At 52.2% G+C, this 20,110-nt stretch overlaps 7 protein-coding genes across 7 annotated transcripts; 5 read left to right on the plus strand and 2 right to left on the minus strand.

Moving 5' to 3' along the window:
- Positions 1-1,240: 1,240 nt before the first annotated feature.
- Positions 1,241-2,752, plus strand: AtWU_06476 (cell wall glucanase; the record flags this gene model as incomplete). Its single annotated transcript, XM_035501585.1, has 4 exons — positions 1,241-1,337; positions 1,392-1,946; positions 2,015-2,391; positions 2,465-2,752. 4 exons carry the CDS (start codon positions 1,241-1,243, stop codon positions 2,750-2,752), a joined length of 1,317 nt encoding a protein of 438 aa, XP_035357478.1.
- Positions 2,753-3,633: 881 nt separating this feature from the next.
- AtWU_06477 (cytochrome P450) lies at positions 3,634-5,341 on the minus strand (the record flags this gene model as incomplete). Its single annotated transcript, XM_035501586.1, has 3 exons — positions 3,634-4,486; positions 4,563-5,127; positions 5,182-5,341. 3 exons carry the CDS (start codon positions 5,339-5,341, stop codon positions 3,634-3,636), a joined length of 1,578 nt encoding a protein of 525 aa, XP_035357479.1.
- A 941-nt stretch (positions 5,342-6,282) lies between these two features.
- On the plus strand, positions 6,283-7,825 carry AtWU_06478 (mRNA-binding protein NAB2; the record flags this gene model as incomplete). The annotated part of the gene is made up of 2 exons (XM_035501587.1): positions 6,283-6,707; positions 6,775-7,825. 2 exons carry the CDS (start codon positions 6,283-6,285, stop codon positions 7,823-7,825), a joined length of 1,476 nt encoding a protein of 491 aa, XP_035357480.1.
- Positions 7,826-8,289: 464 nt separating this feature from the next.
- Positions 8,290-10,225, plus strand: hem14 (oxygen-dependent protoporphyrinogen oxidase; the record flags this gene model as incomplete). Its single annotated transcript, XM_035501588.1, has 3 exons — positions 8,290-8,613; positions 8,697-9,377; positions 9,437-10,225. The coding sequence occupies 3 exons, from the start codon at positions 8,290-8,292 to the stop codon at positions 10,223-10,225; spliced, it is 1,794 nt and encodes a 597-aa protein (XP_035357481.1).
- A 540-nt stretch (positions 10,226-10,765) lies between these two features.
- AtWU_06480 (putative RNA binding protein Pym) lies at positions 10,766-11,428 on the minus strand (the record flags this gene model as incomplete). The annotated part of the gene is made up of 1 exon (XM_035501589.1): positions 10,766-11,428. One exon carries the CDS (start codon positions 11,426-11,428, stop codon positions 10,766-10,768), a length of 663 nt encoding a protein of 220 aa, XP_035357482.1.
- A 422-nt stretch (positions 11,429-11,850) lies between these two features.
- Positions 11,851-12,352, plus strand: AtWU_06481 (cytochrome b-c1 complex subunit 9; the record flags this gene model as incomplete). The annotated part of the gene is made up of 5 exons (XM_035501590.1): positions 11,851-11,862; positions 11,930-11,949; positions 12,043-12,108; positions 12,174-12,222; positions 12,290-12,352. 5 exons carry the CDS (start codon positions 11,851-11,853, stop codon positions 12,350-12,352), a joined length of 210 nt encoding a protein of 69 aa, XP_035357483.1.
- An 868-nt stretch (positions 12,353-13,220) lies between these two features.
- Positions 13,221-19,741, plus strand: AtWU_06482 (putative ubiquitin-protein ligase E3 component (UBR1); the record flags this gene model as incomplete). Its single annotated transcript, XM_035501591.1, has 2 exons — positions 13,221-19,414; positions 19,474-19,741. 2 exons carry the CDS (start codon positions 13,221-13,223, stop codon positions 19,739-19,741), a joined length of 6,462 nt encoding a protein of 2,153 aa, XP_035357484.1.
- Between the last annotated feature and the right edge of the window lie 369 nt (positions 19,742-20,110).

The following is a 20,110-nucleotide window of genomic DNA, read 5'->3' on the forward strand; positions in this document are numbered from 1 at the left end:
CCACGAGAAAATCCTGCAGCAAAGCGGAATGATGTATGCGAGAAAGACTAGCTAGGAGCTACTTCTTATAAAAAGAGATATTGTTGGGTTGTGGTTCTAGATCACCAGGGTCCCGATAGCCTGATAGGTGCCGATGGAAAAAGAGGAGGCTGGGGGTGGAGCGGACGGGCGGTGATCGACTCCAACTCAGGTGGCGGTTGATGCTATTGTTGGAAAGGGCCTAAACCTGCGCGACCGCCGCTGTCCTCAAGCGGTCGATGGCTGTATAGGACATGATGCAGAGGACGAATTGTCAGAGTGTACTACGGAGTACGGAGTACTTATCTGCCGTTTAATATGCGAAAGGTGTCAAGTGATGGCCTGTCCTGGTATTGTGGTTTTGACTGACGGGTAGACAGCTTATTGCCTATTCAAGTAAGCAAAGTTACTTTGGTGGAAAGTGGGCGGCGCCTGCCGCTGAGAATGAGAATGTTAGATCCTTCATTGATACATCTTGTATCAAGAGCAGACAACATTGAAAGCTACTAAACAAATCTTTGAGAGAATTGCTATCGAGCTGATAGGTCCATCCCATTCCTTGGGGATAATACTTTTGCCTATTCCATACTCCACACAGAGAGATCATTCAAACTCATTTCCTTGTGGTCGCATCCTCTACGTAAGGTACAGTCATGGTCGACAGTCCTGAGCCAATCAGCGGGGCGGATGGGGCGGTGATGAGGCCCCATGAGCGACCCGGTGACTGCCCGATCGGGCATAATGGCGATGACGGGCCCGAGATGGAGCAACAGCAAAAGCGAGGAGGCTGGACCAAGAAAACCATCAGTCCGACCTTTCGATGGAGTACGAGGAGTCGGAGCTGTCCACACGGACGGTGAGAGTTGCACCTTCCTCCGCAGCTAATTTCGTCTGTGCCTTAAATATGATTGCGTCCCTACTCTTGGCTTGTGAATGATGGCTGCCTCGAGTTTGACTCCTCACTACCACCACCGGCACCTTCCTGCGCCGTGACTTTGCCGGCCAAAGTGGTCTTGCATTAATCTAGTATTGATCCTCAGTACCTGTTCATCCTCCTGTTTAATATACCTCCTTTCCCGATTTTACCCCTCCTCTCCTCCAAACGGAAAGATATACGCAAATACATCACTGGTTATCGAACTCTGTCTGCCCTCTCAACCTATACCCTGATTGCAGTTGACGACCCCAATTGAGTGAATCACCGGAACATTTCGTTCCCACCATGAGACTTCCGCTTGTTAGCTCGACAGTCGCTCTTCTTTCCAGCGCCAGCTTAGTGGCAGCGCAGACATATACCAATTGTAATCCACTGAAGAAATGTAAGTGCCCAAAATCGTATGTTTGATGGGCAGACGCAGCTAATACTTCTAAAGCATGTCCTGCGGATCCCGCACTGGGGAAATCTGCAAGCTATGACTTCACTCAAGGCAGTTCGTCCGACTTCACTGCAACCGGCAGCCCGACCTATGGTGACAATGGTGCCGAGTTCACCGTGGCTCAACAGGGAGATGCGCCATTGATCCAGTCCAACTGGTACATCATGTTTGGGCACGTCGAATACGTGATCAAGGCTGCCCCTGGAACTGGCATTGTCAGCAGTGCCGTTTTGCAGTCCGATGACTTGGATGAGATAGATTGGGAATGGCTTGGAGGGAACGACCAGCTTGTGCAAACCAACTACTTCGGAAAAGGAGATACAAGTAGTTACAACCGTGGAGCTACCCATAATGATCCTGGGAACCACGACGACTTTCACACCTATACCGTGGACTGGACGAGCAAGCAAATCGTCTGGCAGATCGATGGCACAACGGTCAGAGTGCTTACGCCGGATACTGCTGACACGAACCAGTACCCCCAGACCCCCATGGTAGTCAAAGTAGGAATCTGGGCTGGAGGCGATCCCAGTAACCCTCAAGGTACAATCGGTGAGTGCCTAGCCATATGTCACTGCAGTACTTGCGACTGGTGTGCAATATGCTAATGTTTATCTTAGATTGGGCCGGAGGCACGACGGATTACAGCGCTGGACCCTACACAATGTACTTGAAGTCCCTCAAAGTCACGGACTATTCCACCGGATCGTCATACTCATATGGTGATGAGAGTGGGGACTGGACGTCAATCACTGCCAACGGAGGTCAGGTTAATGGAAACATTGGGGCCGATACAATGACCTCAATTGAGTCAGCACCCACTGTGACGTCGACAGTTGCCAGTATCCCTATCCCTTGGAGCGGCACTCATCGTGAAACATCCAGCTTTGTGACTCCAGATGTCTGGCCTTGGGTTGCGACAGCAACATCGACATCGCTGCCTTCTGGCTGGACATATTCTGGTTCTAGACAAATCCAGCCGCCTAGCGCGGCTTCTGTGAGTGAGCATTTCCCTTAACACCCTCTTATACAAAACTCAGGATCTCACGCTAAATCTGTGCTGCTTTTAGTCTTCCTCCCGGTGTATATCAGCCTCCTCGCAATCTCGGCCGGCTTCATCCTCCCCCTCCGTCTCTAAATCCCGTTCAAGAACTCCAAGTTTGACTGCTTCCTCGACGAGTGCTGCTGGCCAAACTAGTTCCGCCACTCATGCTGGTAGCTCCACCACGACCAGGCATCTCTCTCCTACTTCAACCAATCATGCAGCCCCAAATGTGAATGCTGCGGAAAGACCAGAGAGGATTCACATTGGCATGAATGTGATGTGTGTGCTTATTAGCACAGTTATCATGCTCTGATACGCTGCGCAACGACCGTTGAAAAATTGATCAGGTCTATACATTACCAGCACCGCCACTCGACGACAGTTATGCTTACGAAACGACGACTACTATAACACGACATTACGACGAAGTGTATATGAATGAATGGCCCCTTCCTTCTTCCTTGTTTATGATAGAGATCTTCATGAGCTATGTACAGCATAGGTTTGGCGTTGAATCACGAAAGAGGCGAGTCAGACGAGCTCGCTAATTGCACCACGTGCTGTGGCTTAATTGGATGTCAATTGGAGTTGGTAGCTCTTAATTAATAATATTGCTTTTGTTAACACGGTCGGTGTTTCTTGTAGCCCATACTAATTGTGATGTTGAAGGTTCTGAAGATTTGGCAGAAGAAGAGGATAAATGATAACAATGCTTGATCAGACCTCATTGAGCAAGTCAGTTGATTTGAGGTACCTTTCCCCCGCGAGAATAAGTCAGGTTCATAAACAGTATACTAGGTCACTTCATAAGTCGTTCGACGGCAGACTCTCCTCATGTTCGTCTCAAAAATCCTAATTGAGACGCTACCACAATAGAAGACAGACGGCCGAACAACCGAGTACTTAGTACAAAATCCACTGTAAATATTCAGATGGCCTACATCGACACCCCAACCACTTGGCACTCATATAATCGTATCTGTCTGGGAGAGTAATAAAGATAGTTAGCGACTGCAGCATGGCAATGCTAAGAACGAGAATCTTAACCTACAATCGAACTGGTTTAGATCACGATGAAGCAGTAGTGGATGTGCAGATCAATTTAGCCACAATGAATATAATATAGATCCAAAGAAGCACACGGACTACGTAACATTCAACGATCCCAGCCTCCCTTGCACCTTGGCCATAACATCACTCAAAAACACAATTCAACTCGCAACCCGGATTCAAAGTAATTTCAAACCTCAACATCGGATCCTCGACCTTGTCCTTCCCTGCCGGTGGCACAGCCCTCAGCGACTCGTAGACCTGCAAGATCCTTACGATGGTATATCCCATCTCAATCATCGCGAACTGCTGTCCCAAACAGATCCTAGGCCCACCGTTAAACGGAACGAAATACCACGGTTTCGGCACCCAATCACCCATCCATCTCTCGGGGATCCACTTTCCAGGGTCGAAGTAGTTCTTACTTCCAGGGGGCGGGTAATGCGCCGGATCCCTCTGCATCATCATGGTCGAGTAGATCACGCGAGTGTCGGCACGAACGCCTACAGGTCCGGTGCCATCGGGGCCACCGCCACGGGGAAGGGTCGTGTTCTTTAGTGCGTAGCGAACGTTGAATGGAACAACGGGGTAGACGCGCATTGTTTCGTTGAGCACGGCCGTGAGGTATTTCATTTCTTTGAGGTCCGTGTATGTGGGTTTGCGGCCGGATGGGCCCAGACCTAGTCGAGAGGCGATTTCGGATCTGAGTGATTTGACCACGGAGGGGTTACGGGATAATTCGAAGAAGCAGAATGCGAGAGTCGTGGCGGTTGTGTCGCGGCCGGCGAGTAGGATGGCGGTTAGTTGGTCGCGGATGACTTGGGGGTCTCGGGTGAAGCGGGCTAGGGCGTGGATGAATGTTTCTTGCTTTGAGAGGGACTTGTCGAGTTCTTCGGGGCTGAGGGATAGGGCGCGTTGGATGAAGGGGGCCATGAAGTCGTTCATTATCTTGAGCTTTTGGCGGAATTTGGTACGGGAGAGGATGGGGTTGAAGGGGCTGGGTTGGTGGTTAGGTTAGTTGATGGTTGGAGGGAACGAAGATAGCAGGAGGGGGTTTGAGGGGATGTACATACCCGTAGCGAAAGATCTCGCCCTGTCGGTGTTGTACGTAGCTGAAGGCGTCGGCGAAGCTGGTGGCTGGATTCTGCAGGCTGTTGGTGCCTTCGCCGAAGAGATAGGCTGTCGCAGCGTCTAGGGTGTATCGGAGGAACAGGGGAGTTAGGTCGACGACTTTGTTGCTCTTGGTCCCTGCCAGGAGGGGGATAAGGTGTTGGACGTGATGCTCGAAGAGTTCGGTGTCCACGATGCGGTCCCTGGTGAACATAGGCCGAATGAGTTGACGCGAGCGAGACCATAGTTCGCCATCCGTGACGAAGATACTGTCGCCTAAGAACTCTTTCCAGTCGTGATGAAAAGGCTCTCCTTTGCCATAGTCCGCAAATTGGCCAGTGAGTAAAGCTCTGATGTTCTCGGGGTCCTTGGTGATGATGACTCGGTTTGAAATACCGAAATCCAGTTCAGCGGTTTGGACATGATCGATGGTTGATGTGCCATGGGCAGTCTCCATGAGATTTTGCCAGTGAGTGAGATCCTCACATCTCCTGTTTGCCATCACATAGCCGTAAACATTGTCGAGGGCTGGGGATATCTAGTTAGCCTATGGATTATTGTGGAAGGGTGGTATTTACAGACCGTATGGCAGCCAGAACCGCATGCGTGGAGCCCTCAGGCCCAGTCGAGAGATTTCCCAAGACACTTGGATCTTACGGACGAGACAGGCAAGAAAGAAGATCCCCACGAGGCAAGCGGATGCCTTCATGGGGCTCACCTGGTCAACAAGATATTCAAGCATGGCGCCAGGGCAAAGGCCTCGAGAGGGAAGTGGGATGAATTATGGTATGAATAAGGATTGAAAAGCCACGGCGCAGGAATGCATTGAATTATTATGCTCGTGGACACGAGTCATGCATTATTTAGCCAAAAGCTCGACTATATGTCATCCAAGATGCAAGACCCCCGCTCGCTTGATTAAAACTCTCATTTTGATTGCTCCGCTCGTTCAGGACCAGTGAACCCCGCGCATTGCTAAACACTTAGAAGGAGTCACTGCTGACCCGAGGTTCCTGTACTGGAATGGTGGTTGCAGATCGGATAAACAAGAAGAGGAATGTGAAGCTAGAGAGCTAGCAAGCCGAGTAAGGCAATTTGGCGCATCTGATGGAGCTAAAATGAACTGCTGGTATGGAGTGTGGATCCGGCTCAATTGGTCGGGTTCTTGATCCTTGTACAAACTTCTATGTCCTAACTGAAAAGAGCATATGACCCTCTATGACCCTCAATGACAGCAAATTGCGAGATGACACCACATGTCAAAAGCATTGAGGTGAAGTGGTAGATGCTAAAGTCTCCGGCATTTCTCTCTGGGGCAATTCGCAGCCAAACTCGCCAGTTGGCGGCTGCGCCACGGCAGTACCTATCACGTGACTAATGTGGCGCGCGACTTTCATCATCGGCGAAAGCAAAGTTCCTGCGACGGATACCAGATCTCTCCCCAAAACATCCCTCCTCTCCCCTCAGCTCTTTCCCTCTGTCCTGTATAGCCTCCGATTCTTGACAATCTTTGGCTCCGGGAAACCTGTTATATAAACTAGCGAATCTTCTCAATAGCGCCTTCTGGGTTCAGTGGCGCGGCGTTCTACGATACCCCGTGCCGTCCCTCCTACATTTCCTCGCCTACGTCTGTGTCACTCCCAGGTCGCTCTTCAGCACTCGTGCGTTTGCATCATGACTACAATGGTCACCGCAGGAACCCCGCTCGCTGAGGCGCTGGGTCATGTCATTCCCCCGAAGCTGGTCGAGATGGGTTGGAGCTCCGACGGTGGCGACGACTCAGCCCTTACCGATTATGTGATCTTGATGCTGGCGAATGGCAAGACTCAGGAACAGATCGCCGGCGAACTCTCCAATGATCTTCTCGGCGGCCTCGGTGAAGGCGATACACAGGCCCTCGATTTCTCGAGATGGCTCTTCGAACAAGTCGAAATTCTCAACCAACAGATCAATGGCGGGGGTGCCCCGGTACCCAACGAGGCTTCCTCTGCACAGGCGATTCCGTCATTTGGCGATCAAGAGTCTGCTCCTACACAAATGTCCGGCTTTGATGGCAATGCGCAAGATGCCGATATGAGCATGGGCGATGCAGCCCAAGGCGACTCGATGTGGGTTTTCTCTCCTCCCCATACCCAAGTTGGCGATATAAACTAACCTCTCTTTCTTTGGTTCTAGACCGACGGGACCGAAGGCCATGCGCAATGGTCGTGGTGGTGGACGCGGTAGAATGCTCAACCAGATAAATCGCTCGATGGACCGTGGGGACTCGGCTTTACATCGAGTCCGCGGTCAAGCTGGCGGTGGACGGGTCAACTCCCACGGCCGCGAGCACGGAAAGGGCCGTTTCAATCAGAATGGAGGCGGCAGAATGCCCGGTGGTCGTCAGATGGCTGGAATGAATATGGGCAACATGATGAACATGACTCAGTCGGATCAGATGCACCTCATGTCTCTACTTGAGGAGCAAGCTCGTATGATGGCGCAGATTATGCCCGGTTTTGTTCCCCCGGCAATCAACCCGGCTTTCCAGCAAAATGGCTCCCAAAATGGCCGGTCTTTGTTCGATCGAGTCGAACGTCAGCATGGCCATCGGCACCGCGGTCAGCGCCATAACAACCATCACGAACAGTCGGGAGATGTTGACATGGATACGAAACCTGATCAGGCTGGACAGGAAGGGGGCCAGGATGAAAGCAATACCAACACTGTCTGTCGCTTCAACCTCCGGTGTACCAGGAAGGACTGCCCGTTTGCACACCAGTCGCCCGCCGCCCCCGAAGGTTCTCCGGTCGACGTTTCGGATATTTGCACTTACGGGGCTGCTTGTAAGAACCGCAAGTGCACAGGTCGCCACCCTTCACCTGCCGTCAAGTCGGCGCATCAGGCGGAGGAGCTCTGCAGATTCTTCCCCAACTGCGCCAACCCTCATTGTCACTTCAAACATCCCAGCATGCCCCTTTGTCGGAATGGAGCCGACTGCTCTCAGGAAGGCTGCAAGTTTACTCACATCCAAACCCCATGCAAGTTCACACCTTGCCTTAATCCGAGCTGCCCTTACAAGCATGCCGAGGGCCAAAAGGGTGCCTTCTCCGACAAGGTGTGGACTCCGGGCTCGAAAGAGCATGTGAGCGAACGGAAGTTTGTTGCAGAGGAGGAGGGTACAGAAGAGTTGATTAAGCCTGACACGGCCGGGGAAGGTTCTCAGAGTCAGGAGATCGCGACTTAGATTCCAGCGTTGGATCAACCTGACCACATTTCTTTTGATGATTCCACATTGTCCAATTCCCCATATGATGCCGGAGAGATCTCATGTATTATTTTGTGTGCGCGGGTGCTTACTTGGGAGGGCGTTCAATTTCGATCTACTTTATGTTATGGTCATGGCAATGGCAGTAAAGAATACTTACGGTGGCTTTGTAAATAGAATCTGGATATGATGAGATTGCTTATGTTCTGCACGACCTAGTCAGTGAGTTGAGTAGTACTTTTCAGCCTTGTAATAGTGATCTTGTCGTTGGGGACTCTTCGTAGTAACTGGAGTGCATATGCCGGTCGTCAACTCTTTATTGCGGTCGGCCATCGGAGCTTCTGCTAGCGGCCCCTCCGCTCCGCAGCTCTTCCGCTTCCTCCACCCCGTTGAGCACCCTGGACACTTGGTTGCTGACCACAGTGTCTCTCATTATCGCTAACATGCGGTTACCATGTGCTTCTAGCCGTGCGTTCCGGCAAGTGCGAGCGCCATTGGCTCTGCTCCACAGGGGTCAAAGGCACGCTGTGCATACCAAACAGTTTGACGCTGCGGTCATAGGCGGTGGCATCACCGGCCTCACAGCGGCCTACCAATTATCGCGCAACCCGTCGTGCTCCAAAGTCACGCTTTATGAGAAGTCCTCCCATTTGGGAGGCTGGCTCTCCTCCGAGCAGATTCCTGTCCCTGGAGGACATGTCGTCTTCGAATATGGTCCGCGGACCTTGAGGACGAGTAGTCCCTCGTGCCTTCCCATGATGGATCTGGTAAGCCAGGACGCCAGTACTAGCTTCAATCGAAGCATCTCGGTGGATTGCCTATGGCTAACAATACTGGATCAATGCTGCAGATAATGAACTTGGATTTATTGGATGATGTTCTGATCTGCGACAAGAAATCGCCCGCAGCTCAAAACCGTTACATCTACTACCCCGATCATCTCGTGCGCCTGCCATTTCCACCCACAGAGGGATTGCTTAAGACAGCCTGGACACTTTTGATGGAGCCGTTGTTCGAGACTTTTCTATATAGCGCTATCTTCGAGAAGCCAAAAAGAGCTGAAAATACCCACATCCTCTCCCGTGACGAATCAGTCGCGGATTTTGTTTCGCGTCGGTTCTCCCCCAAAATATCGGAGAATCTCGCTTCTGCGGTCATGGCTGGCATTTTCGCGGGAGACGTAAACCGTCTGAGTGCAGAAATGGCCATTGGCTATGTACGAGAACTCGAGAAGAGATATGGATCTATAGTGGACGGCATGATGACCCAGAGGGCGTCAGAAATGCGTGCTATGCCAATCGATGAGTTGTTGGCATTGGAATCGGTGGCGGTCCCATCCCACAGTGATGATCGTTACTGGAAGAGCCTGCGTGCGGTGGTCTCAGATGCCAGCGTTCTTACGCTGAAGAACGGTTTGGGACAACTAACAGATGCTATGGCTGCCCAGCTCCGGAGTTCCAGAAACGTGGAAGTTGTGACGGGAACTGAAGTAACCTCGCTTAGCCAGAATCCGAAAACTCAAGACTTGACCGTGAGTGGGAGCTTACATTCTTTTCTACCGAATGGACTGGAAGGCTGACATGAGTGTAGATCGGGTTTGGTAAGAACGAGTCAAAGACTCACAACCGTGTAATTGCCACCCACGCGCCCTCGAGTCTCGCTCGACAGATACAGAACACAAAGGTGGGTGTCGTACCTTCTGATACAATCCGCGACCTAGGACAGAACAACTACGCAGTGACTGTCATGGTTGTCAACCTATATTACGAGGATCCAGACCTAGTTCCAGTTGAAGGGTTCGGATACTTGCTACCTAGCTCGGTTCCCTTTGAACAGAACCCCGAGCGGGCCTTGGGAGTTATCTTCGGGTCCCAGTCCAGCGAAGGACAGGACACTGCACCCGGCACAAAGCTCACCGTGATGATGGGTGGCCATTTGTGGGACGGCTGGAGCGAGTCCGACTATCCTGACCCGGATAAAGCAATTGAGATGGCCCAGGCCTTGCTTCATAGGCACTTGGGAATCAAGACGGCTCCGTCTGTGGCACGCGCCCGGTTGCTCCGCGATGCTATACCCCAGTACACAGTTGGCCACCTGTCCCGCATGAAAGAGCTCTCGCATTCTGTTCGGAGTGACTTTCATAAGCGGCTCACCTTAGCTGGTGCATGGTATGGCACTGTGGGAATTGGCGTAGTGGACTGCATCAGACAAGGTTACCTAGCCTCGTCGTATGGTGTTGGCTCCAAGAAACTTGGCCCTGGAAACAGCCGTCGACCTTGGACCAAGCATGACTTCCATAACTGGGAGCTGGAAGGTGGCATAGCTACTTCCCCGGTTCGGTTCGATAATGTTCACGTTACGGAGCGTCAGCATTACTAGGACAGACCTACACGGGCTTCTGATGTCTATATTAGCATGTAAGATACCAAATGTATGATTAGCTGCACTATGCGGAGGAAAGCGAATATGATCTCGCTAGTAGTGATCCCAGATGTCAATTTGGTACCGCGAGAAGCTAGTATAAAAACACAGTAAAAATGTAACGATGTTACAGAGTATGCCTTTCATCCGGATTAGGCCATCCTCGGTAGACTGCCACGGATGGCTTATGTCGGGAGAAGGGCTATCATGGATCGGGCGAGAGATCCGCGAGGCCCAAGACGTGTAGCGAATATCTTGATACGCTTTGGCTCTAGTGCTGAGGAAGCCGAGCTGCTTCCAAAAGTCTGGTTTGATACTCCTGCATCGACTGTCGTATGGATTGGTATGCTCTAGCAATCAAGTCACCAGAGACCCGGAATAAATGCCGTTTATGGATGCCAGTGACCGGGATGGCTGTAATGGAGCACCTTCAGAAAGTCGCACAATAGGACCTGATAATTAAGAAGTACGGTTACTTCTGCGAATCGGTAGTTCCCTCTACTCCTTCACTTCGGTAGCCTCCTTCTTGTCTCCGTTCGAATCGAACCCGAGGGAGTCCAGTTGGCGAATTAGCTCCTGAATCTTGATCACCTTCTCCAACTGCTCGGGAAGAAGGGCCTCTCCTTGGGCTTTCTTGTCGCGCAGGTCGCGAGCCTGCCTCAGCTTCTTCTTCAAATTGCGGGCCTTCTTTTCCTTCTCTGCTTCAGGGTCGACTGCCTCCTCGGTCTGCGCTGCGTCCTTTTCGGCTCCGTTCGATTGCTTCTTAGCCTCTTCGGGCGCACCGGCACGCCAGTTCTCGATGCGAGTCACATCCTTGCCGTTGGTAGCACCATCCTGTGTCGCCTTGGCCTTCTTTCTAGCTTCGCGACGCTTCGCATTCTTGTTGTTGGTTGCACCACCTGCCTTGCTGGCCGATGTATCCTCGTCGTCCTTCAATCCATCGGCACCGGGAACCCCGCCTTTTCCGCGATTCTTCCAGGCCTCTGCCGCACGGGTTTTGTATAGTTCCACATCCTCAGGAGGGCGGTATCCCGGTCGGACACGGATCTCTCGTCGCTTGGAACCGTCGGCACGGACAGACGAAGGAATGTAGCGTTCTCCTGTGGATTCATTTGTTGTGATCCCGGAGGAACTGACCGCACCAGGCTTGTTGGAGGCCATAATTTTTGTTTTTGTTAGGCGGGGTGTTGAGAGTCGGTCGGGTGGGAAAATGTCAGTGTGGCCTGAGGGGGCAGACAAGTAGTTCCACGGTAAGAATCACCCCCTAATTTAAGGTTTGAGGGTGAATGTGTTGGAATTAAATGTTGTCACAGTTATTCACAAGTCAAGCCCGACAGCGCATTGAAATTGTGGACGAGTCGACGTAAGGTTGATGAATCTCCAGGCGGCCAGTCGGAGGCTCTGCGCAGGTGGTGTTCCGACTGGCCAATCAGCGACCCGGTGATTCCCGCTGTTGCTTTTCGCGGCCGCCAAACCGAACTCGATCCTGACTGGAATCTTCAACCTCATCTCGCCCATCCTCTCTGCCTTGCTGTCTTTCCCCGCTCCCTTCCCTCTCTATCTCTCTATCCATTACCGTCACAATGGCCGGCGCTGTAAGTGTTTTCTTTATATGGGTTTTGTCACAGTTCAATGGCTAACTCCAGGGTGTTCCCGTTCCAGTTCGCTTCCGCTATCTACCAGCATGTCTCCCCTTTCACTCCGGATATCCGATCGATACTTGTCGCCCGTCATGGAATGGTCTTGCTAATTGGAAATCTTTGAACGACTTACAGGGGCCTGATCCGCCGTAACGCGGTCTACCTGACCACCATCTTCGCCAGTGCCTTCGCCTTCGAGCTGTACGTTTCTGTTATCGGGATCTTTCGGGGGTGTGACAATCGCTAAACAATTATCTTTGGAATAGGACCTTCGACACTGCCTCCAACAAGGTCTGGGATTCTTTCAACCGCGGCGTACGTTTCTTCCCTCCCACGACCTTTCCGCATGGGTCATACTGACGGGTTCGTTTCACTACTGCAGCGCCAATGGAAGGACATCAAGCACCAGTACCTCAACAAGGCCGACGATGAGGACGATGAGTAAATTCGGGTATAATACTCGCCGTGTTACATATGAAAGAATAGAAGTGGTGCTAGGGGGTTCAAAATATCCATTCCCATGTTATACTATAGCCGAGTGCCGGGAAGGAGAAGTGCTATAATCCAGGGTGTTTGTACGAGATAGATTCGCAATAACCTGTAACTTTTGTTTTTCAGCAGTCCATCCAGGAGCAGGGTATGCATATGTAGGTCATCCTACCCCGTAGGCCAGGTCAGTAGTCAAGCAACATACGGATGTTGCCCAGCTGGGCGGGGGAAAGCCAACCGGGCGTTCACAGGCCGTGGATGAGAATCGCGGTGGCGCCAAGCCCCGGTGTTTGCAGTGCTCTCGATGTCATGGGCGAACCAACTCTTGGACACTCCTCTTCTCTTCCACATATTGTCTAATACAGTGTCATCGCTTTTTGCTTTCGGAACGACATCTCCATCAGGGGTCCTATGTGAATGAGAGAATAGGAAATTTCCGCTCATGTTATCAACGGGCTACTGGTGCGTGCCGCTGGATACCATAAAACCCGACTTACCACCACTTCCCCCCCCCACGGTGACATCGCCGTGCCTGCTATCGCTCGATAACTAAGCTTCTCAACTGATCTAGATTTTTTCCCCTCCCCTCAACCTTACTTGGGATTTACCACCCCAGTAAACCCGACCGATTTCAACGCCCTTTCACTCCGTGGCTTATTGCAACATACTTGCCGCCACTCACACGCTCGATCACAGGCCGAGCGATCGCAGACTGGGAGATTCCAAGCCCGCCCCACGGAGCTCCCACTCCATCCGACCCTCACCATCCCCTCACTTTTCGGACAGCCCGATGAGTGTCGCGATCCAAGCGCAAAGGCGATAAAATGAGTTTCACGGATAAGGAGATGGTACTCGGGCAAGGCCTTCTACGGCTCCCCGCTGCACACAACTATCGATATGGATTCAATGCAGAGCAAGACCTACTTGAGCTGCTCTTCCACTCTTTAACCGGCTTCAACGAGGAATATCTCCGACTACTCTTCCCCAACGGGCCCCCGAAAGGTGTTTGGAAACTAGCGGAAGCTCAGGGAGCAAAAGAAGGAGCAGAATATACCGAAGCGGCGCGGGGAAAGCGATGTGGTCACATTTTCAGGGCCGGCGAGGCTACTTATCGGTGTATCACCTGTGCTGCGGATGATACCTGCGTGCTCTGTAGTCGCTGCTTCGACGCTTCTGATCACACCGGCCACCAGTACCAAATTTCTTTGTCTTCGGGAAACTGCGGCTGCTGTGACTGCGGAGATGAGGAGGCATGGCGACTACCGCTGTTCTGTGCGATCCATACCGACAGCGAGGATAAAAAGGGCAAGCAAAGGGCTCAGACTCAGCTTCCGCATGATTTGGTCGATAGCATCAGAACGACTATTAGCGGCGTGCTGGATTATTTCTGTGATGTCATCTCTTGTTCTCCCGAGCAGTTGCGGCTCCCGAAAACAGAGGAGGGGATCAGACAGGATGAAGAGGCGTCCCGGCTACGTCCCGGTTGGTATGGCGATGGAGATCTACCGGAGGATGAGCCGGAGTTTGCTCTTGCTCTTTGGAACGATGAGAAACATACCATCCGGGATGTTGCTCATCAGGTCAGCCGGGCTTGTCGGGAACGGGATCGTTTCGGCAACGATAGGGCCCATGAGACGAACGATATTGGGAGGAGTGTAGTCAAATACTCCAAGGATCTGCAGAGGCTGCTGGCTGTGTCGAAAATCATCGAACAGATTAAGGTCACGGTTACAATCCGGTCTGCCCGCGACACGTTCCGCGAGCAAATGTGCGGGACCATCGTCGAGTGGCTTGCAGATATCTCGGGGTGCAGTATCATGGACGATAACGAGATTCTACGCCACACCATTTGCGAGGCGCTGCTTAGTCCATGGCAACAACGCAGCAATGCCGCGAATGCCGATATCGGAATGAAGGGCATTGATGACCATCAGAGGTCTGAAAATGCTCCGTACCGCACGGTTATGCTCACGGTGTCCCCACAGGGGCAGGTGGTTTTGGCTGCAGAAGAGGATGACGACGAGGATGATGAGGATATTGATAATGATAATGAACAAGTCGGCGACGGGGATGGAGACGAAGAATTTGTTGAGACCCATGATGATGCTGACGATGAGGATGAGGATATGGATAGGCAGATTGCTTTACTTCGTGAGCAAGCTGAAATAGAGGATATGGCGGATGAGGAAGATATGGTGATGGGCAACACGGATGACGCTTTTGAGATGGCTCAAGCCATTATCCAACTGGGTCGGCGGTCGATGTCCCCCAACACTGAGCAACAACAGGAACGACAGGAACAAGAAGAGCAGCCAGCCTCAGAGAATCAAGCCCCGCCGCAGTCTCCCGAGCGCGAGCCGAACTCGAATGACACATGCCAACTTCCTCCCATGTCGTATGTTGCCATCCCCAAGACACCATCTGGTGTGGTAAAACCATCACCTGCAAAGACCCCTAGTCATTGGCAAGTCCGACCTTCCGTCCCGGCATTCGGGGAGCATGTTCCCCCATACGAGGATCTCTGGCAGCGTACACGCCTGGACTGGATGATCCTGTTCGATCTCCGACTGTGGAAGAAGACCCGTACCGATCTGCGCGATCTTTACATTGGTACCGTGGTCAACGTTCCCCAGTTCAAGCGAATCATGGGTCTACGCCTGTCGGCTCTGTACACGGCGCTCGCGCAGCTGTACCTGATTGCAGACCGAGAACCGGATCATTCAATTGTCAACCTTTCCCTCCAACTTCTCACGACGCCCTCTATCACTGAGGAGATCGTGCTGCGCGGGAATTTCCTCACCAAGGTCATGGCAATCCTATATACATTCCTGACTACGCGACAAGTTGGTGAACCTTACGAAGTAAACCCGAACGCAACTCTGGCCTTCGATGCCGGTTCGGTGACCAACAGACGTCTATACCATTTCTTCCTTGATCTGAGATACCTCTTGCAGTCAGAGTATGTACAGAACCGCGTAAGGAGTGAAGAGCCTTACCTCGCTCAATTCTTGGACCTCGTCAAGCTTTCCCAGGGTATCTGTCCCAACGTACGTGCCGTGGGAGAGCATGTCGAGTACGAGACCGACGCCTGGATCAGTGCCTCGATTCTCATGCGGGAGATCAATCGGCTCTGCCGTCAGTTCTGTGAGGCATTCCGCAACCCCGAGGTTGATGGTGGCGTGAAGTTGTTGCGAGCAATCCGGACGGCAACCATCTCTGCAATGGTACATTCTACGGGGATTGAGCGCAAGAGATTTGAACAGGCGGAGATTAAAAACTACGTGCGGTTCAAGACTTTACCTCCCCTTGACTTCGAAGTCGATCAGCAACGAGTCCCTCGTTACCGTGTTGTAGATTTTGTTGTTGAAAGTGGTTCGATGAGCTTCCACCATGCCCTACACTACACGCTGTCGTGGCTGCTGGAGTGTGGCCGCAATGTGAACAGTGCTCTGATGCGGGATGTGCTCATGAGTGCTGCTCATGCCGCAAACGAGAAATACATCCACGATAGTCAGCTTACTTCCGAGGATCTGCTCCTCTGCATGTTCGATTATCCTCTCCGGGTCTGCGCCTGGCTCGCGCAGATGAAAGCGGGCATGTGGGTGCGTAACGGTCTCAGCCTTCGGCATCAGATGTCTCAGTATCGTGGAGTGTCGTCTCGCGACTTTGCCTACTATCGCGATATCTTCCTCCTGCAAACTGCGCTGGTGACCTGTGACCCGAGCCGGGTGCTTGCGTCTATCGCAGACCGGTTCGGTATGATGGACTGGATGACCAGAGACTACATGCCACGCCCCGGATATGAAGACAGCCAGATCATCGACGTGGCCGAGGAGTTCGTCCATCTGCTGGTCATTCTGCTCACAGACCGGACCTCTCTCACCGCTGTTGACGACAGCGAAGCCGCAACGCGCGAGAACATGAGCCGCGATATTGCGCATGTTCTGTGCTTCAAGCCGCTTTCTTTCTCGGACTTGTCTACACGCCTCAGTGACAAGCTGCTTGATTCGGACCTGTTCCAGGATGTTTTGGACGACGTTGCAGGATTCCGTCCTCCTGAAGGCTTGAATGATACAGGAACTTTCGAACTTAAGCCGGAATATATCGACTTGATTGATCCTTATAGTGCTCACTACAGCAAGAACCAGCGGGACGAAGCAGAGAGCATCTATAGGGAGTGGATAGCCAAGAAATCTGGGAAGAAGGCATCAGACATTGTCTTCGAGCCGAAGCTGCGCCCTATCACTTCTGGCGCATACTCGGAACTTCCTAAGTTCACAAGGACGCTGGTGTTTGCTCAAATTGTCCATCATTGCTTGGACTACGTGGTCTCCTCGAAAGAGCGTACTCCCAACATCCCGCCTACCCGTGTGGAGACCTTCCTCCAGGTTGTCCTCCACCTCATCCTTGCGGCGTCTCTTGAAGATAGTAGCGAGGATGATGGCTCCTCACCGTCATTCGTGTCGCATGCCTTGAACAAGGCCAAGGAAACGACTCTGGCTGGATCATTAACTATTGTTGGTCTTCTGGAGAAGATCTCTGTCATGAGTGAATTCTCCGCCTGCGGGCCCAAGATCCGTCATATCCTGAAAAGGCTTTGGCAGAAGCGCCCTCAGGCCTACGCCTCCGCCACTGCCTCTCTCAAGTTTCCGTTCGATCGGGTCGACACAAGCTCCCCTGCCATTGACACCGACAATGAGAAGGAACTGAAGAAGAAGCAGGCCCTCGAAAGACAAGCGAGGGTTATGGCTCAATTCCAGCAACAGCAACAGAACTTCCTTAACAGCCAAGGTGCAATTGACTGGGGAGAGGAGGACTTTAGCGACCTCGAATCCGAAACCGAGACTGCTCCCGAGACTAAACTATGGAAGTACCCTAGTGGTACTTGCATTCTCTGCCAGGAGGAAACAAATGACTCCCGACTCTACGGCACATTCGCCTTGATCCAGGACAGCAGTATCACGCGCCTGACAGACATCAACGATCCTGACTGGATCAGGGAAGTGATCAGGACACCGGCGAGCTTGGATAAGTCTGCGGAGCACATCCGTCCTTTTGGAGTCGCGGGAGAGAATCGCACGACGGTTCGCCGACTGGACTCTACTGGTGGTGAAGTGATTAGCGAGAAGGTTGGATTGAGTAAAGGTTTCAAGGCCACGCACACCCTTCGTGGACCGGTCACCACCGGTTGTGGGCATATCATGCACTACTCTTGTTTTGATGCCTACTTCCTCGCTACTCAGCGCCGCCACTCGCAACAAATCGCGCGGAACCACCCTGAGCGTTTGCTGAGCAAGGAATTTGTCTGTCCGCTGTGCAAGGCTCTAGGAAATGCCTTCCTTCCTATTGTTTGGAAGGGTAAAGAGGAATCCTACCCGGGGGCTCTGAATACTTCTGTGCCGTTTGATGATTTTATCAATACAGAGTTGAAGTCGGTCCTCTCGCAATCGTACAATTACGCAGTGCTTGCGGAGAACAACAATGTGCAGCTACAGCTGTACCAGGATCTATTCAGCAATTACCTGTCGAAGGCCTTGGTTCCTCCACTGGCAACTAAGGTTGATCAGCTCATGTCGTCGCAGTCGTCGTCAACAACGTCGTCTCTGCCCTCCGCGACTCACTATATACCAACAGCGAGGATGCCGATGCCTGGCCTCTTCCCCTCACAGGACGAGAACTCAACTACAAGTCCGCTGCAGGAAGCTTCGGCCCAAAGCGGAAGCCCCATGTCTGTGCTCATACAGATCTACAAGCGACTGAAGCAGACTATCCGGATGAACCACATCCCATCCACCTTCAATCACCATCCGGACACCACAGACACCAATGACCTGGTGCACACTGACTCCTTGTTCCAGAGTTTCGGCTTCAGCATTGCTGCTACTGAGATCTCTCAGCGCGGAGTTGAGTCAGAGCCAGGGACGACTTTGTTGGAAAAGATCCCACAGCTGACTCTGACGCACCTCCGAGTCTTGGCTGAAAGTGCCTTATCGTACGCTGCCGTCGGGTGCGTATACAATTCTAATGGCCCTCATACTCACAGCGGGGACGAATTTCAAGAGCTTCATCGCCATAAGATATGTCAGCTCTTTATCGGCCATCCCTGCCTGAGTGGCAGCGCACTGGTAAACGAGATGCGTGAGATTGAACCGCTACTGGCAAAGGATACTTTTGTCTTCCTGGCCGAATGTTCGCTATCCTTGCTGCCGGTGCTGTCTGTTGACATTCGCCACTTGATTCAAGTGTGCTACGTGGCCGAAATTGTCAAGGTCGCGGCCACCTACATCCTCTGCCCGAAGGGTCTGAAGGAGGAGCTGGCGCAGCATCGTGACGACCAGTATCTGTCTGAGTTGGGTCAGACAGATCCGCGATACGAAGCGAGCCGCCACTTCTTCCACTCGATCGTCACCGAATTGAAATCCAACTCGGTAGGCCACGCGGTGGGATCATCGTTCCCTGCTGAAACTGGCTACGTCAAGGACGGCGTGGAAAGTGCAACTCCGGATGTGGTGATCTCGCTGAGGCGTCTCATCTCCAGTTACGCATTGGCTTTCCTGCGCAAGGCGGTCATCCTACTCCACGTTCAGCACGGCGTTGAATTCCCTAACACTGGTTCTCACGACGCGAATGCGTCGGAGCTGGACCGTCTGACCAATCTCCTTCACCTGCCGTCCGTTGACGAAATCTTTGCATCAATTAACCCGGCTCGGGAGAGTGGTAAGCCGTTCGATGCTATGATCTCCGGATGGATCTTCCACTGGAATGCGACTCGGTCGGGCGTCCGGATGGGCGACCTTAAGCTGTGGCCGAGCCTTCCTCACCCGGCCATTTTCGAGCTGGTCGGACTCCCCAAGTACTACGACAGTTTGATCGAAGAGGCCAACCGGCGGCGGTGCCCCAAGTCGAAGAAGGAGCTGAGTGATCCCAGCATCTGTCTCTTCTGTGGAGATATCTTCTGCTCGCAGGCAGTATGCTGCATGGAGAACAAGCTGGGCGGATGCAACCAGCACGTTCAAAAGTAAGTCCATTTCCACCACCTGTTTGAAGTATCTGGAGAACTCTGCTAACAGCAAGTAGATGTGGCAAGAACATTGGTTTGTTCATCAACATTCGCAAGTGCACTGTGCTCTACTTGCACAACCGCAATGGATCCTGGCACTACGCACCATACCTTGACCGACACGGCGAGGTCGACCCGGGTCTCCGGCGCAACCGGCAGCTGATCCTTAACCAGAAGCGCTACGACCGACTGCTTCGGGACGTGTGGTTGTCGCACAGCATCCCAGCTACCATCAGCCGGAAGCTGGAGGCGGACATCAACAACGGAGGGTGGGAGACGATCTAGAGAGGGGGCCTGAGGAGTTATCGTGTTCTGTGTTCAGCATTGGTGTGTTGTGATGTGATGTGTTGTATCCTGATTTGGCTTGATGACCCGTGCCAAAAGCTCCTGATGACTTTGCATGCATTTGACCGGATTAATTATTCTTGAAGATAGTTTACATATATGTATCTACGATGCAGAGGTGTTTTGTCTGGACGATGGTGGTTGATACTATATATTCTATGCCTTTTGCTTGATCTTGATATGGATCAGTCAGTTGATGCTGTCAGTAGTAATGGTTTGGCAGTGTGAACTATCATCTGAATCGTGAAATTTTATGTTGGTCATTAAACTAGGCATTGATCTACATGTAGACCTCGATATGAAACAAGG

The sequence above is a fragment of the Aspergillus tubingensis genome (assembly GCF_013340325.1).
Source record: "Aspergillus tubingensis WU-2223L DNA, scaffold_8, whole genome shotgun sequence".
Taxonomy (NCBI): domain Eukaryota; kingdom Fungi; phylum Ascomycota; class Eurotiomycetes; order Eurotiales; family Aspergillaceae; genus Aspergillus; species Aspergillus tubingensis.